At 53.3% G+C, this 16,634-nt stretch overlaps 2 protein-coding genes across 11 annotated transcripts in view; one reads left to right on the top strand and one right to left on the bottom strand.

Moving 5' to 3' along the window:
• The window catches only part of VEGFA (vascular endothelial growth factor A), a 23,620-nt gene extending 14,536 nt beyond the window's left edge, over nt 1-9,084 (bottom strand). For 7 of the 8 annotated variants that reach the window (XR_008824893.1, XR_008824892.1, XM_056357105.1 and 4 more), the window contains exons 1-2: nt 8,041-8,730; nt 2,069-2,120 (exon numbers count right to left, since the gene is read on the bottom strand). Coding sequence is in view for 6 of the 8 variants with exons in the window: in XM_056357105.1 (XP_056213080.1) it covers nt 2,069-2,120; nt 8,041-8,106 (118 nt within the window). In the remaining 2 variants the exon portion in view is untranslated. Of the gene's footprint in view, nt 1-2,068; nt 2,121-8,040 lie in introns of all 8 variants that reach the window. The other variant, XM_056357102.1, reaches the window with a different exon arrangement.
• LOC130157470 (uncharacterized) lies at nt 2,516-16,345 on the top strand. Of its 3 annotated transcripts, none has more exons than XM_056357097.1 (2): nt 2,516-7,900; nt 9,898-16,345. In XM_056357097.1, the coding sequence occupies exon 2, from the start codon at nt 13,493-13,495 to the stop codon at nt 14,411-14,413; it is 921 nt and encodes a 306-aa protein (XP_056213072.1). In that variant the 5' UTR covers nt 2,516-7,900; nt 9,898-13,492; the 3' UTR covers nt 14,414-16,345. The 3 variants fall into 3 exon arrangements, with proteins under 3 accessions (XP_056213072.1, XP_056213073.1, XP_056213074.1); XM_056357098.1 differs by having other exon boundaries at nt 10,190-16,345; XM_056357099.1 differs by lacking the exon at nt 2,516-7,900 and having other exon boundaries at nt 9,242-10,800; nt 12,129-16,345.
• Nucleotides 16,346-16,634: the final 289 nt, after the last annotated feature.

Genomic DNA, 16,634 nt, shown 5'->3' on the forward strand with positions numbered 1-16,634 from the left:
CTGACTCCTCTACAACTTCCTGTGCCACGAAACATGTGGAAGGCTCTCTTGAGCACAAAAGGGTAGGGGCTGAAGCTAAAATTAGTCTCCAAGCAGAGTAAGTCCATCCCAAATAATAACCTGCCACAGCTCAACATCTCAGAGCAAGCATAAAATAGCCAAAGACACAAAATCACCTTTTACCTCAACCTCAACAGCTTCAGTGGAAGGAACTACAGGACTGTCCTTGTGGAACAGAGGCATATCATCATCTCCTCTTCACAGAGGAGAAACTGAGGTACTGAGAGAGAACCTCCAAGGTCATACAGCAGGACAGAAGTAGAGCCAGGAAGGTAATGCCAAGAGTCCTGATTTCTAGCTCACAGATGTATCTGCATCACAGAATCAGAAATAGCACCAAGGCAATAGCACCGAAGTCTCACCACTCATATTGCCAGACCAACCTCTCCTGCGATCCTATCAGTCTTCTTGTAACCAGGAATTAAATTCTTTTTGATTCCTGCCCTCCCCAGAGAAAGCAGTCACACAACAAATGGCACAGACGAGGACTCTAGCTCTTTCCTACCAACAGCAGAGGACTGGTTACCAAAATAAGCCGCACTGCAGGCTCCATCTTGTTCCCACTGGAGTCACTGAACCTTCTTCTGTTGACTTCAGCAGGAGCAAGGCTCAAGTGCAACAGGCGGCAGCCCACCATCAAATCAGGTATTCTGCCCATGCAAAATGGACACCTATCCCAAACACAGCCTGCCACAAACCTCTGGCAGCACACATGCAGTCTGTGACACCAGTAAAGTTACATAAATTGAAATCGAGTGTGACAAAAAAAAAAAGCCCATCTGGGCCCACACTGTTAGAGCCCTCTGCTGACCTCCAGCTGGAATAACGCTGGAGGTCACAACCCACAGGGACCCTGCAAGACCTCCATCAGACCCTGCCATGGAGCCTGTGGTCTTGCTCTGCTGTGAAGGTATGGGGAAAAGGCGATCAGGATGGTCTTAAAGCAGCTGATGATAACCTCAGCTTGAAGACTCCCAAGTCCACAATCCTTTTATCCCACTTCTGAACCAAGGACTGAAGACAGAAAGCCAATCTCCTGCAACTCACAGGGCTCCACTGGACGAGCACTTGCAGCAAGCGTGTCTGACTAACTTGGGGGCTGACTGCTCTTCTGGTCTACGGGTACTTGCAAAAACTAACGAGGCAGAGGACACTGCCACAGTCTGGCCTCTGGGCAGCCAAAGAGACACAAAATCACAAGGGCTGCAGAGGCACCACCTCGTTTCCCCACTGAGGAATGGTCCCATTCGCACTGGATAAGTAAAACCTACTGGATCACGTTGCTGTCCCTTGAATCCGCTAAGCCTGCCAGCTCAAACCAGAGCAAAAGGGTGTATTTCTTGAGCCCAGCACTTAGCAATAACCTGACTGGGGGGGTTACCTGGGACTTTCGGGAGGCACAACTCCAGGAGATCACCCTGGGCTGCCCTTCCTCCCCCTCTCCCCCCTGAGACCCGCTGCCCAGCCGCCTGGGGATTGCTGGGGTGCTGCTTTGGCCTTTGTTCGTGGATCAGCCCTGGCCACCCAGCCGGGCACCGCCAGCGCTGCTGGGGAAGATGACAAATCCTTTCCTACAGCACTGTGGTGAATCCCTAGCAAACTGTTCGCCACTACCCAGCTCTTTGTGTGTGCGCGTGCGTGTGTGTGTATATATATATATATATATTAAAAAATGAGCGTGTGTATGTGCACAAGCGCACGCACGCAGTTTTCCTCAGAGTTGTGGGAAGCCAGCGGTGGGCTGGGCCGGCCCTGCTGCACGCCCCGGCCCTGCTGCACGCCCCGGCCCCACGGCCGCCCCACGGCCGCCCCGGGCACGCAGGGGGGGCGCAGGGGGCGGCGCACGGGGTTAATGGCGGCGGCACCTCCCGCCGGCAGCCCCCGGCTCCCGCCGCCGCCGCTCCCCGGGAGGTGGCGGTGTTGGCCGCCGGCGGCTCCCGGGGCCCGGGCCTCCTTCCCCCGTAGCCCCCGGCCGCCCCCGCCCGCCGGGAAGCCGCCCAGCGCTTACCTTCATTGGGTTTCCGCTCCCCATCCCCCAGGGCAGGAGCCGCCTTCGACAACTGCAAAGATAACAGAGAATCGGTCACCACACGGAGCCGTTACTCGGGCCCGGGGCGCGGGAGGACTCCCGGGCCCGCCGCCGGCGCCCCGCCGGGCAGGGGGCGGGGGGAGGCCGCGGCGGGCCGGGCGCCCCCGAGGCGGGGCCGTGCCCCCAGCAGCCCCGGCGGGCACAGAGGGACCTTTTGTCTTTGCCCGTCCCCGGGGAGCCGAGCGGGGCGCGGGCGGCCGGGCCGGGCCGGGGACAGGGGCAGGTGGGAGGGAGGCGGCCGGGCCGGAGGGAGGCCCCGGCGGGAGAAACGCGTCCCTCGGGAGGGGCTTCCAGTGATCGCGGCCGAAAACCTGAGAGCAAATCTGGGCCCGGGGCAGAAAAACACCAGGGTGCCCTCCCGCCTGGCACCGCTCTCCTCCGCCCCCCGCGAGGTGAATCCGGCCCGGGAGGGCAGAGGGGGGAGAAGGGCGGCCAGGCGCCAAAGGGCATCGCTCCCCTCTCAATGTCACAGGCGTCTGTCGCCAAGTGGTGGTGGCCACCGAGGTGTTGGTATCTGGCCGGGTGTCAGAGCGATTAACTGTGACAGCACCGCTTTGGCGATGGTCACCGCCATCCCACCCACGTTCCCCCTCTCCCTGCACCGGAGACGAGAGGGGGAGACGCATCCTTGCCCCGCAGTCCCCTGCGTGGCCCAGCAGCGGGGCTCCCGTCCCTGCGCTCCCCACGCTTCCCCTGGGCAAAATCCAAGGCCCCGAGCTCTGTCCTCACTCCCGTTGCCTTTTGGGATGAGGGGCATTTCCACACCGCTGACGCAGGCAGGAGTGGCGACAGGTAACCCACCTCCAGACCGGGATGGAGACGCATTACACTGCTTTACTAAGGAAGTCTTTTTAATTCCAGGTGAAACAAAAACTCCACTCTTCCTGCTCTGCGTGAGGGTTTTAGCTCTGACGTAACTTTCCAGCCAAGTCAGGTTTCCCCCTGCTGTTCTGTTCTGAACCAAAACCAAAAAATGCCCAGCTTGATTCACTTCCCCGAGGTATGTTGCCACCTGTGTGACGCCATCCGCCCCAGAACATGCCGTCTTTCAGCAAAGGCCCCAAAAGAGCGTGGTGATACATATAAAACACCGCTTCATCAGCAATCTGCTGCATTTAGGCTTAGAAAAAGGCCCTCTGATCCTGCGGCCGGAGACAACTGAATCGAGCAGGCAAAGTCCACCCCAAGCTCACAACGGGAATCTGCTACTGACAGTCTTCTAGGTAGCCCCATGCATGGGGCAGCACCACCACTGAAGCAGCCCAAAGCATCAGCTTTTAAAAGGAGGCAGCAAGAGAGCCAGCGAAGCCCTAGAAGCCCCTCTCCCAGCCGCTCCTTTGTGTCTGTGCACAGTTCCCTTTGTCTGAGGTCCCTCTGACCGAACTCCTTGCTTCTCATTTCAACCAAAGTCTTTCTGTACCTGGGCATAACTCACCGGCCCAGACCTGAGCCACCCCATGGATCTGTTTCTTCCCTGGGGAGGAGAGGGCTGTGAGCCCAAGCTCAGTGCTGTGACAACAGTTTAAAAAGCTGGTTCCTAGAAACAGTTTCATTCCTGAAGTGTGAAGGTCACTGCAACAGCACAAACAAAATGGAGGCAAGCGGGGGTTGCAGTGGCCTTCCGAAGCCACTCGGCGCCTGACAACCTACGGGTCAAATGAAAACCGCATCAAGGGCAGAAAAGCCTCAGTCTGTGTCATAGCACAGGAAAAGGATCACGAGCCAAGTCAGTTTATCCAATTCACAACGCCCCCAAGACCTTTCACAGAGGGATTTTTGGTTCGCACGTAGCATGACCATGATGGCCATGGCAAAATTAGCTCAGAGACACCTTGAGGGTCATTCTACCCATTCTCCATGCAAGGTTGCCCAGCCAACTGCCAATCCCACCACCTCCTCACACGCAAGCACACACGGTGCACAGGTGACGGAAAGCAGAAGCCACATACTGTCACTGCTCCCCTGCACCTGGCCAGCACCTCTCTCTGCCCCTGATGTACTGGAGCAGGAGCCAGAACACTCTCCCGGCAATCACCTAGACCTGGGTTGCGATCCCACCCCAAGAACCAGAAACAAGATCCGTACACGAGGTCTGCACAGAGCTTCTAAGCACTCCCAGGGGAGCTCTCAGCAGAAACCTGAAAGGTTTCCCAGAACTATCAGTAACACCCTCTCTGCTCACTCTACCAAGAAACTTTTCTGCCCTTTCAGCAGTGCCTTTCACCTGTGACTTAGGTGCCCTCAAAGCCCATCCACTAGAACAGCAGGTGAGGCTGAGGCTTGTGCCTCACTTTAAACCAGTCCGCTACATATCAGACAGGGCAATGGGGAACCAAAAGCATTCCAAGGGACAAGCAGGCCCAGCGTGCCCTTCGGTGGGAGCCTGAAGGTCACACTCTCCTCTGCTGGCTTTTGGCATTGCCCAACAGCTCTGTAACACAATTTCCTTCCAACAGATTTTCAGCGTTTCACAGAGGTGTGGAAGCAACCCTTGTGCTCAAGAGTGGGATAAATGACCCTGGGAACGGGGCTGACCAAGGGGAAGCTCCTTTCTGTGCCCTTTGCAGGTCACAGCAAATGCACATCCCGCAGTGGAGTAAAACCCTCCCTAACGAATAAACCCACTTCACACCATCCGTGTGTCTGCACCCTCCCTGTCCCCTTTCTCCCCCAGTCCTTGTCTGAAGCAAGTTATTCTCTGAAGGGAGAGAAAAGGTTAATCAAGTCATTCCCCTCTAACCATCACTCCCCTGACTACCACCACCAGAACTCTTTCTCTGCCTTCCCCTCCCCCTAATCTGTGCAGCCTCATTAAAAGAGCTTTGTAACTGTTTAGGACTGGAACAAACAATCCATCCACTTTGAGAGGGACTCTGGGACCAGAGTTAAGACACTTTTCGTCTTAGGCACTAGAAATTCTCAGCGGTTTCTACTTAAGCAGGGGGGACACGGGACTCACTGCACTCCTTCTCCATTGTACATGCAGACAGAGGTCAGTAATACTGCAAGCTGCCAGCACAGCCGAGGCACCTCTGACACGGAGCAGGACGGACAGGAGAGCGGATTTGGGGTTGCTCACGAATCAGCAAACCCCTCTGAGATGTCAGCATGGGCTTCCCTCTCCCCTTCTCCCAGAGGAACACTCCTCGCAGCCTGTCCTGGGAGCAAGGCCTGGAGCAGCTCTGGGGAAGGTGACCCGCTGTGTCCTGGCTGCCTGTGGGCTGGGGAAACAGGTTCTGGTGGCTCCCCGTCGTGGCCTGGCGCAGAGGCACACCAAAGGCAGGGAGCCTGGTGGGTGTGCGATCATTAGCAGTCTAGTCACAGGCTTGCTCTCCCTCCCTCGGTGTCTGATCGATGCCTGTTCCCTATGGCAATACAGCTGGTGTATCCAGGTCCCTCCACAGTTCAGGGCAGGAAGCGAAGAGTTCCGAGACCCTCATCAGGGGTAACCTGCCACCCGGCTGCCGCCAAGACCCGCAGACAAAGGAAGATGAGGAACGACAGACCGTCCCCCATTCTTTAGGAAAAGAGGGACTGGAAGGGGACAACAACACAACCTCCCTGACCCCATGGGGAGCAAGGACTGCGCACCGCAGCTCAGCATAGGCAAACAGCTGGGAGGGCGGCACTGCAAACCACCTTTTCCTCCCTCTCCTGCACAGAAAGGCTATCGCCACCAATGGAGGCAGACACCTGTGGCATCAGAACAGCCCATCCCCAACCATGACATAATTTCCCACTGTCCCAGCCTTGCTGCAGGAGCTACTGTAACAATTTCCTCAGTAAGGAGCTATCCCCCTGCCACCTTCACCAGAGGAGCACCATGATTCCTGTGTCCCTCTTCTTTCTCCTTCAGGAAAGCTCCCTGACACACGCTGGGACCACGCTCTCCCAGCTCAGCCTCTGCCTGAGCTTTTATTTAATGCTCTCCAATGCGCCTGGCTAGCCAGATAGGTTTTATTCAGCACAACAGCCAGATTAACAGTACAGATAAATATTATCATCAAAGCACAAAACCCTAGTCCCAGCGTGAAGAGTCATGCCTTCTGCCATGCCCAGAGTCATCGTCAAGCTGCCTACGTGAGATCTGCTGGTATTTCTAACGTTCCCATCACCGTGGTGCCTGGGTGATCAACGGACAAATAAGGACAGAACCAAAGGGCAGACCTCACCATCGATCCGCCTGAGCACTTATATGGCCCGCATCACCCGGCTATCTGAACATCTCACAGTCTCTCACGTACCTATCCCCACAACATTTCCCCCCACCACGACCGACACCCCCTAATTCTTCCCTAGTATTTTCCCCATGATTATCCTCTTTCCTTTCCCATCGGCATCATCCTCCTGCCTGGGAGAAAAGGCAGCATGAGGCTTTTACACGACTCCTGAGGGCCGACAGACCTGGACTCTACCTGATCAGCCGTTTCCTTCTCTGGGGAAGAGGAAGGGGAGGGGAGAAGGAGCAAGGGGAGGGTTAAAGGGTATTATCACTAGACACCCATACAGAGTTGTCTAACCTATAGCCGGGGAACAGACACTACTGTACGAGTTCACTGAGGAGCCAGGGGGCAAAGAACCCCCGTTTTAGGTGATGGTGGAAAAACTCTTGGGAGGGCGGAAAGGATTGTTCCCCGAGCTGAGGCTGGCAGGCAAGAGCTGCGCTGTGCCACACGCCAGGGAGAGGTGCACCTCCGCTCCCATCGAGTACAGCCCAACGTGCGGCTGTCACTGGAGAAAGTAGAGATATAACAGGGTAGAAACAAAGCGCGTAGTGCCTGCATGACTTCAGTTACAGCTGAAATGGCTCCTAATTGGGGAGTTACCTTCCAGCATCGGTGCTGAACAAACAATGTGAATAACTGATTAGTTTGCAAGCAACGTTTATTTTCACGATTGCAGATCATCTGGCCCACATTCTCTCCAAGGAGAAATGGCAGGAGAGAACTAACCTGTTATAGCCTTTAAAACGTAATCCATGCCCGCCTAGCACACAGCCACTTTCACGTGGGCACTCTGTCTAAACCCCTTAATATCTCTTGGCAACACAGCCCTCTTGACTCTTTAGAAAACAGACAGATTTATAGGACAGGTTTGTACAGAAAGCTGCCTTTCTTTTTCCTTAAAAAAAGAGAGAAAGAGAGAAAGAAAGAAAAGAAAGAAAAGGAGGGAGAGTGGGTTTCTAATCCCTCAGGAATGACAATGAGGCAAAAGTAAAAGTGACTGAGGAGGAAGAGAAGAGAAAAATGCGCGGGTTTGTAATCTCGGTGCAGGAGACACGTATTTTGATTAATTTTTTTTTCAGTCTGGAAGAAATTCAGAATCCATTTTGTCCTCTTTGATCTCTATTTGTTTTTCCGGCTAGGTATTTTGAACTCCACTCGGCGGCACGAACCCGAGCTGGGACCCAAGGCAAATACCGCCGAAACACCCTTTTGCAATGTCAGGAGACCCGAGGACGGGAAGGCGAGGCTGATGCAAGAAGCCAGCGCGCTGCCTCCCTGCCCCGCGCCGCGCAGCGCCCCGGCCCCGCCGGCACCCCCGGCCCCGCCGCCCCGGGAGCTCCGCGCCGGGGGCGCGCAATGCGCGCTCCCTCCGCACGGGCTGCCGGCTGCCCCGGGGGCCCGCGAAGCGCCGGGCAGCGCTCGCCCCCCCGCCGCAGCGCTGCACGCACGCACACACACACACGTGTGCGCTGCAGGCACCCACCCGCACCCGGTGCCAGCGGCGCGGCGGCACCACACCGAGCAGGTGAGAAGGAAAGGGGGGGGGGGGTGTCGAGAAAAAAAAAAAACACAAGGGGGGAAAAGTCTTTTCCGCGCCCACCCCCCCACCCCCCCCGAGGCCACAAAAGCCCCCGTCCCGCCGCCGTCCCCGTCCCCGGCGCTTACCTCCGCGCTCTGCAGATAGAGCAGCGCCGCCAGCCCCCAGTGGATCCAAGTGAGCAGAAAGTTCATGGTTGCCAGCGCACGCCGCGGAGCGGGGCCCGCCGCGCTCCGCCTCGCCGCCGCCGCCCCGCCGCCCCGCCGCGCTCTCGCCCGCGCCTCCTCCGTGCCCGCCGCCGCCGCCTCCTGGGGTACCGCCGGCCGGGCGCTGCGAGGGGCTCCGGGGGAAGGAGGGTTCCTCTTCGGGGTCTCCGGTTTCACCCCTCCATAAGCCCGGCTCTCCGCCGGCCCCTGCTGCTGCTTTCGGTGGGCGCTCCGCCGGGCCGAGCGCAGGCTCCGCGGCCGCCCCGCCGCCGCCCGGCCCCCGCCGCCGGGCAGTCCGAGCTCCACAGCGGCGCCCGTCCGCGGCCGCTCTCCCCGCGCCGGGGCAGGCACGCACCCGCGCCGCGCTCGGTTTCGCGCACTCACGCCAAAGTTTGCGCGGAAAGTTTCAATGCATCTCTTTTCTGCTGCCCCTCTTCGCGGCGGCTGCCTCCGGCGGCTCCCCGAGCCGGGGTCGCCTCCCCGGGGGGAAGGGGCTGATCCTGCCGCCGCTCGGCCCGACCCCTCTCCGCAAGTCGGGGTGATGGTGGTGGAGGGGACGAACAGAGCGCGTTCCTCCTGCCCTCTCTGCCTGTCTCTCTCTGCCTGTCTCTGTCCACCGCTTTAATAAAAAAAAAAAAAAAAATCAGAATAGTAATATAAAAGGAAAAAAAGAAAAAAAAAAAAAAGAAAAAATCCAAACTGGCTAGAGAGGGAGGGAACTGGGGCGGGGGGAGGCTCTGCAGAAAAGGGAGGAAAAAAAAAATCCCAGCGGATCAAAGTGTAGGTGGGGAAAAATAAATTACGAGAGGATAAAGCAAGGCGGCAAGCCAACAGCAGGTCCCGGTGCCCGGGGAGGGCTGCTCCCGCGGCGCGCTGTCCCCCGCCGGCGCGGCGTGCGCTCCTCGCCCCGGCGCACCGGCAGCCGCGCTCCGCGCACTCCAGCGGCGGCTCCGCGCAGCGCCCGCTCCCCGCGCAGCGCCCGCCCCACCGCCCGCTCGCCGGCGCTCTGCAACTGCTCGGCGCGGCCGCGGGGAGACACGCTCCGGAGAAGTCCCACCCTCCGCGGCGTTTTCTCCTCCCTCCTCCCCTCCCATCCTTTCCGCGCTGGCGAAAAGGCCACGGAGGTAAAGGGGTGCGCGCCCCCTCCGCCGCTCCCCGCCACCCCACGCGGGACCGCGGCCCCACGCCGCCAGCACGTCTCGCCCCCCGCCCGCCCGGCCTTCCCCCCGCCGCCCCACGGGCCGCGCTGCCTCCACCCTTTCTGCCCCGCCGATGGATGCACGTTCGGGTCAAAATTCACCTTGCCCGTGGGAATTGCTCCAAAGTCCAACGGAGCCATTTGGGGGGAGGGGGCAGCAGGGGACAAATTGTGGTCACAGACATCATCCGTCCCCCCCGAGGCCCTCGCTTTTCAGATACAGTGATTTCTTAGCACCTACGTGCTAAAGGGGGGTGGGGGGTGGGGTGTCATCCTCAGTTGGGCTTCACCTCTCTTTATGCAGCACCAGCCCCCCGCCTGCACTGCCCGAGCCGTGCCCCATGTGCCATGGGTGTCGGGCTGAAGGGGTGCAGGTTTTGCCATCAAACCCCACCCTGCTTTCTGGGAAGGTATTTGAAGGGCAAAAAGGCAGCTTTGTCTCACTGGGGTTACCGCAGACATTCCCCAACTGAGCTCCTTCTTTGCTCCTGTCACACACAAAATTTCCTCATACGGGATATATAGTGACAATATGCCTGTGTCAACATATATAAATCTCTCTCCTGCCACCGTCCTCCAAGGACCTCGGGTGGCGGACAGAGTGGAAGTCCAGACTGGCAGATTCCTAGGGCTCACCGTGGGCTGGAGGAAGGAGAAGGGGAAAAAGACACCGAAGAAAGAAAAGGCCATATTATCATTTGAAAGCAGGTATTCCAGTGCTGTGCCACGGACTCCTACTGACACAGGCGAAGCGTTGGCTCTATAGAGGCACCTGCTGGCTGAGGGAAACACACGAAATGACAAAAAAAAAAAAAATTATCTTTGCTTTCGGTAGATCTTAGACCTCTTCTTCCCTTTGTTTATTTTTTAAAGGTTTTGTGTCACCCGTTAGTGCAGGATGCAGGGATGTCACCCGGGTCACACCGATCCCGAGGAAGGCTGGGAGATGAGTGACGGGTCTGTCTGAGCAAGGAGCGACTCCAGCTCCCATCCAGCGCCTCCTCTGCGTAAGGCAGCGGGGTCATGCCCCGCACCCCTGGTGCCCCCGGCCCTCCTTCTGGGCGAGGGGAGAAATCCAGCCTAGCTGAAAACTGAAAGAGAATATAATCCCTTTCCCCTCAGGGATCACGTTTCTACAGCGGAGTGGTGGGTGTTGTTCAAACATTGCAAAAGAATCCCTTTTTCTTTCCTTTCTCTATTTTATTTTATTTTTTAACTGATTGTTGCAGAGGGCTTCTGAGGAAAAATATCCATCCAAATAGCTGGAGTTTCCCGTATTCGGAATGCAATTGCCAAAAACGTCCTTTGAGAGGTAGGGAGAGTTCAAGCCCCTCCCTGGGATAAAGAGGGAATATTTCACTGACTGAAGGTAAAGGCAAATGAAAGTTCCCAGAGGCAGGAACCGCTTCCGACTCTGTCACAGCTCACAGTGAGCAGCTCCCTCCTTGTGCCAGGCCTCAGCACTTCAGATCAGCAGCAAGCAGGTAACTCCGTCAGTACTTTTTTCTCTTCATTTGGTAGAAAGTCCTAGGTGCCTTTTCCCCTCTCACTAGGTGAGCGCTTTATGAATGAAGGCAGCTCTACTGCAAATAACTTGCAATTTTAACCCTCCCCTGTATGGACAATATCCCTTTGGCTGCTGCACCACCACAAGTCCCACACAGAAGTCTCACAAAAAAGATTAAACCCACGAGTGGCAAGGGGTAGCGTTATCCCCTTAAAGCTACAATGTACTGTAAATAATGTACAGAACCCAGCTTCTAAAATTACCACTACGGGATTGCTCATCTCGTCTTACGTTTCATGTGGATCCTGTGATCTTCCCACCTGCCAACATCCTGTTACCAGGAAAGCGGTGTATGTGAAGTTTGTGCAAATGGTCATGTACTTGCTTGAATTCTGGCACCAGCAAGGACATTCATGTGCCTCCCATGTTAACGTTACACCGTAATAAATACTGACATTGCTATAGAATCCACAGCGTTCGTGCTAGGCACCGCTCACCAAAAAAAGCAAATCAATGTGTTACCCAGCTACGCTTCTTTATTAGCCTTGTTATCTTTCCCATGTCAATGGCTCCAGAGACAGAAAGAAAGATGGCATCAACAGGCAGGATTTTAAATACGGAATACCTAAAAGCACAAGCTCCATGTTCAGGCACTTAAGGGAAGACGCGTGATTTGCAAAGAGGCTGGGTGATGACTTATTTGGAGCTGTGAGACGATGAGAACTTTTAAGAGCCTGACCATAATTTAGGACTTCATCTTGCAGATTGAATTCAGTGGAAGCTTTGGCATTGACTTCAAAGGGCACAAGCCCTATTTAGGGGCTCAAAATACAAAATTAGGAGCCTAAATTTAGGCATCCATTTTTTAATACCTTGACCCATGTTAGTAATACTCTTCGTCTAATCCCTTTATTTGACCTGAAAAGAGGAATGTCAGTAACTCTTTACCAACTTACCTAAAAGAACCTGTGGCTGACAAGGGGGAAATGCAAGAAACGCATTCCCTGCACTTTGTTTATTTTTTTCTCCCCTCTCTCAGATCCCCAAAATAACAGCCGGAGCAATGCTAGCGGAGGAGCTCAGGCCCACTTTGAAATTGGAACAGGAAATGTGAGAAATGTGGACGTTAAAAAACAAATGAAACAATATTTTCTTAGAATTCCATCTTGTGGGCAAGTCTGGGGGGAATCTGGATTTGGATAATCTAAATTAGGAGAGAAGTCAGGGAAACAAAGAGTAATTTTAAATATTTTAGTGCCAGAGCTATTTCTTAACACACAGCTCACTCTCTGATTTCAAATATAGTCCCTCAGCGCTGAGCCTGGAGGACAGCATGAGGAAAATCGACGTCTTGATCTGGCCTTCTAGCAGACATGGAAAAAAGGCCAGAATGGAGTGAGCTGTTGAGAGAAGCAGCCAGGTGAACGGATCCTAAATGTCCTGAGGTATTTCAGGTGCTTCCTTCCCTGTAAGAAATCACAGGGAGGCAGATGCAATAGCCAGGCTATGGCCGAGTTGTCTGCAGCCTGGTCACAAGACAGTGAATCAATTGACCACACGATCCTTATCGTTGTGATTATTTTTGTGTCGGTTGCACTAACAGGGAAGGGAGCAGCTGTAGGTATAACAAAAGGTTGCTCCTCTGAGATGCTTTGCCAACGCTCCCTCTGCTGTGGTATAAATAGAATACAAGCACCGGGCAAGGGCAGCGCTAGGCTTGTATTTGCAAGCATAAGAGATGCCCATGCACCACCCACTGGCTGTTTCACTTGCCTCTTGTCGCTCAGAAGTTTGTCCAAAGATCTTCAGCTCCTGGAAAGAGAGAAAAACGCTCACAAATGCACAGCACCATCACTCGCTGGTTCCTTCTGGGTTGATTTTGTACCCTGGGTGCTTCTCCCACAGTCAATAAAGACAGCAGGCTATGAGGAGCTGCTCCCCTTTTCTCACTCACCATCTCCCCTACCCAGTCTCTCGCTGGATCTTTGCATCATCCTTTTGCAGCAAGCAGCAGAGGCAGTGACAAGTGAATGGATGTCACAGGACAGGTCCTCAGCCATCAGCAGGATTGTTTTAATATCTACAGAGAGATCAAGAGACTCAAACAGCTTTTTTCATGCCGAAACTACATGTAATGTCAGCCTAAGGGTACATCAGACGTCTTGACCCTGACTTATACATCCCCGGCTAACAGAGCTGGTAGGAATACACACACACGGTTACTGTGATAGTACTTCACTATACACTTACATCATGGTCCCTGGAGAAGCATCTGATGGGGCAGTCTTACGTATTAAATAATTTTCTGGAGGGGAGAATTCATTTGGGCTCATTTATTATCATTTGTCCTGGAGCTCGTATTTTACACTCCAAACATAGGGAGTGGGTGTTATTCATGGCTTATGTGTCTAAGAACCAAAGGCTGATTTCAGAAAAGCTGTTCTGTTGTTTGAGGTTGATCGCTTGATGTTTGTCCCAGGTGCTGGACACATGTTGCTTGCTGAAGGAGGTATGACTTGGTCTCAGATTTCAACATTTTGGTAACTACCAAACAAAAATAAAACTAAACTCAAGCATGCCTATCCCTCCCCTGCAAATCAAGTGGCCGTTAGCAATATTGACTTGAACAATAAATAAACCTATAGAACAATCACATCAGAATCACACCGATGACGCATCAAATGAGTATGGTAACAGAGGGACACAGCAGTTGGACAGTCAGCATGTGCAGTCCTCCACAAAGACAACCAAATGGGACTTCAGACCAGAGGAACCCACAAAGCATCTATTCTGTGTGTCATGGGCCACAAAGTCCCTCCCAACACCTCACACCACACTTCAGAGCTGTAGCAAAGGTCAAATACCACAAGCGTAATGCACCACAGAAAGAGAGAAGTGTGCAAGGCTCTCCCCAAGCCTCAGCAGTGGCAGGCTGTGATCCACGCCAGTGCCCCACACAACTGTCAGAAGCTGTCGGTGCTAACGAGGAAGGTAGCACACCCCAGCCAGTGGTGTCTATTTTATCAAGGGAAAACTCCCTCCTGCCCACAGATCTGGTAGTTGGATTAAATGCTGGGGACATGGGGACAGGATCACAGATATACCTTGTCACAAATCATGTATTTTCTCTGGCCACTCACTCACCAGTGCTCCCCTGGAAGGAAGAAACCACAGCAGAAACCCAGCCTCCTTCTCCCTCCAAGGCAGAAGAAAACCTTCCTGCCTCCCTTCAGGCAGTGTGGGATTATTGCCACACGGGCAGGGTGCCAACAAGCGCTGACCCAACCTCCTCTCAGATCTGCTTGGCGGGACTCAAAAGCCCCTCTACAATGGAAGGAGGAGATTTGGGAGTTGTAACTTCCTTAGGGTTAAAAGCTGGTGAGCAGCTACCAGCCAGCCATTTGTGGTTCCCCATTCCAGGGTACCAGAGGGGTGTGAAATGTGTATGCACCAAAGCAACACCTGTGCCTCTTCCCCAGCAATTAGGGGCTGAGGCAGGGAACCTCCCCATCCCCAGATACCACTTCCCCACCGGTGATTCTAGACCTCCTTGCACCATTTCCTCCTCCCACCTCCTTTCCCACAAGTAACTCATGATCATCCCAGTCTCACCTCCACGAATGACCTGGGGCCTGACCCTTCACAAAAACCTGCCCACTCAACTGTGCAGGCTAGAAACCCCAACCAAAGGATGCTCCAATCAAATCTACAACTGGATGCCAGTTAAATGTTTTCATACTTATGCTAGGTTATTATCTGATGTCTAAACCACAAACCATACATAAAATTGTAAAGCTTCCATCTCAGAGGTGTATTAATGTCTGGCTCTACACTCTGAAAACATGCAATTTTTTTAAAATAGCAGACTTCAAGAAATTGTTTTGGATAAATGGAAATTTGATAACTCTTTTGAATCACAGTTCACACAAGATAGTGTTTCAGTTTCATCAGGACCTTAAGTAAAGCATATCGAATACAGGTCAGTGAGCAATTTCATGAGAGCACATTGCGTTGCTCAAAGCAGGGAAGTTTTCTTAAATTCCTTCTGTCTCTGGACTCAACAGATGCCAACACACCTTGGTGGCTGTCTGCCCAGAGCCACACCTTCACACCCAAAAAAAGGCTGGGCAATACTCCCAACTAATAAAAGATCAAAACAGGGGCAAATAGGCTGTTGGGAGGTTCCTAAATTCTCCAGCTCTTGGTCTCCCGGGGGAGTACTTTCCAGCTCTGGAACTGAAATGCAGCCTGTAGAGCATTTCTCAAGAACAGAATTCGAGAGCTGCCTTCCTCATCCTTGGCCAAGCTCATCAGCCTCGTCCTTGCTAATTGTAATTTCTCAAATTCCTTTTGCCTCTCAGCATTTTGAAAGCAATTTCTTAGGGCAAATCTTAGAAGGAAGTTTGGTCCAAACAGCTTCAGGTTGAGACCGCTTCGCTAGTGTCAGTTCTGGGAAAACTATTTACACCAGTAGGACAAAACATAGCCAAGGCTTAATATGCTCGAGATGCCAGAAATGCCCCCTTTCTTACAAATAGGATATTCATAAATAAAACTACTTTTGAAGAAGATTGGCAAAATCTGAATTGGGTAATAGGTTTTCTGATGTCACCAATTCACAGAAAGGTCAGTATTAAAAGCCCAGATGATTTAAAACAAAAACCGCAGGGGCAGCTACTCATACAACTGCCATCCACCAACAAAATTAAAGTTCAAACATATGATCAGTTTCATCATTGCCAGCTTATTTTCTGCTCATCTAAAAAGAAATGTTATTTCTGGAACTGAGCTATAGGTCAAAGAGCTTAGCTTCTGACATCTATAGTTTGACAGAGAACTTGCTTTTCAGTATTTTCTGTATTCCCATATATGTTATTTTTCTCCTCAAGGGACAGTATTAAGTCTTCCAAAGGTTGGTGGATGGAGGAAGGGATGTGAGTTTGCAAATCAGCAGTGAATCTAAGATATTATCTCTATCCTGGTAGCAAAAAATATAGTGCAGGTTTACTCCATCCCCTTCCCGGACGTTTCACGAGAGTTACATTGTGGGTGGATTAGCATCTTGCCCACTCACATCTTATCCATCTGTATCATGTTGCAGGGCAGCACAGGACCATCAGGGCAGCGCTCCAGACCTGCATGGGGCAGTGCTCTCTTACCATTACATTGTGAGGCAGCAGCACTCCGAAAGAGCAAGCTGCTTTCCTGGTAAAGGAAAATACACAGTCCTTGCCCCCAGAAGACTTGCTATGAAGTACCTAGCAGCCTGGTTTCCCTGAAAGTGAGCCACAAAACAACTCTTATAGCAAGGCATTTATATCTGGATAGCCCATGTCCAGAGCCAGCCAATTTGCAGATACAAGAGAAGCAGGCTGAGTTGAGCAGCTTCCCTCACCCTTTAGAAATAACAGCATGCCTTTCTCCTTTCTCATTTACCCCCCCGAAGTTTCAAAAGCCCTAAAACACGCTCTCTACCCTGGACTAAATGCCTAAGCTGCTTTACCTTTTAATGCTTGTACCCCTGAAGCCTTTCCTGCCCATTCAAAATATCTTTATGCCACAGCTGGAGCTGTGTGCCTTTAGTATTGGGGGGCTGCCTCACATGTCTCCCAGTTGCCATGCGCACTGCTGTGCTGGGGCCCCAGGACACACCTGACATCAGAACAAGACAACTGTTCTCTGAGGCCACATCCCAAGTACATGTCACTGGCTGGGGACCAGGGCTGTCAGCAAAGCAGCTTTTGCTTCACTCAACATCAGGCCAGTTAGGTGAAATAACATGAGCTGAATCCCATTTTCAAAGAAAATGAT

This window comes from Falco biarmicus, chromosome 12, assembly GCF_023638135.1.
Source record: "Falco biarmicus isolate bFalBia1 chromosome 12, bFalBia1.pri, whole genome shotgun sequence".
NCBI classification, from domain to species: Eukaryota; Metazoa; Chordata; class Aves; order Falconiformes; family Falconidae; genus Falco; species Falco biarmicus.

What these genes read in the sequence shown, in the direction of transcription:
- LOC130157470 (XM_056357097.1), top strand. Translation starts at nt 13,493, where the DNA reads ATGACGCATCAAATGAGTATGGTAACAGAGGGACACAGCAGTTGGACA.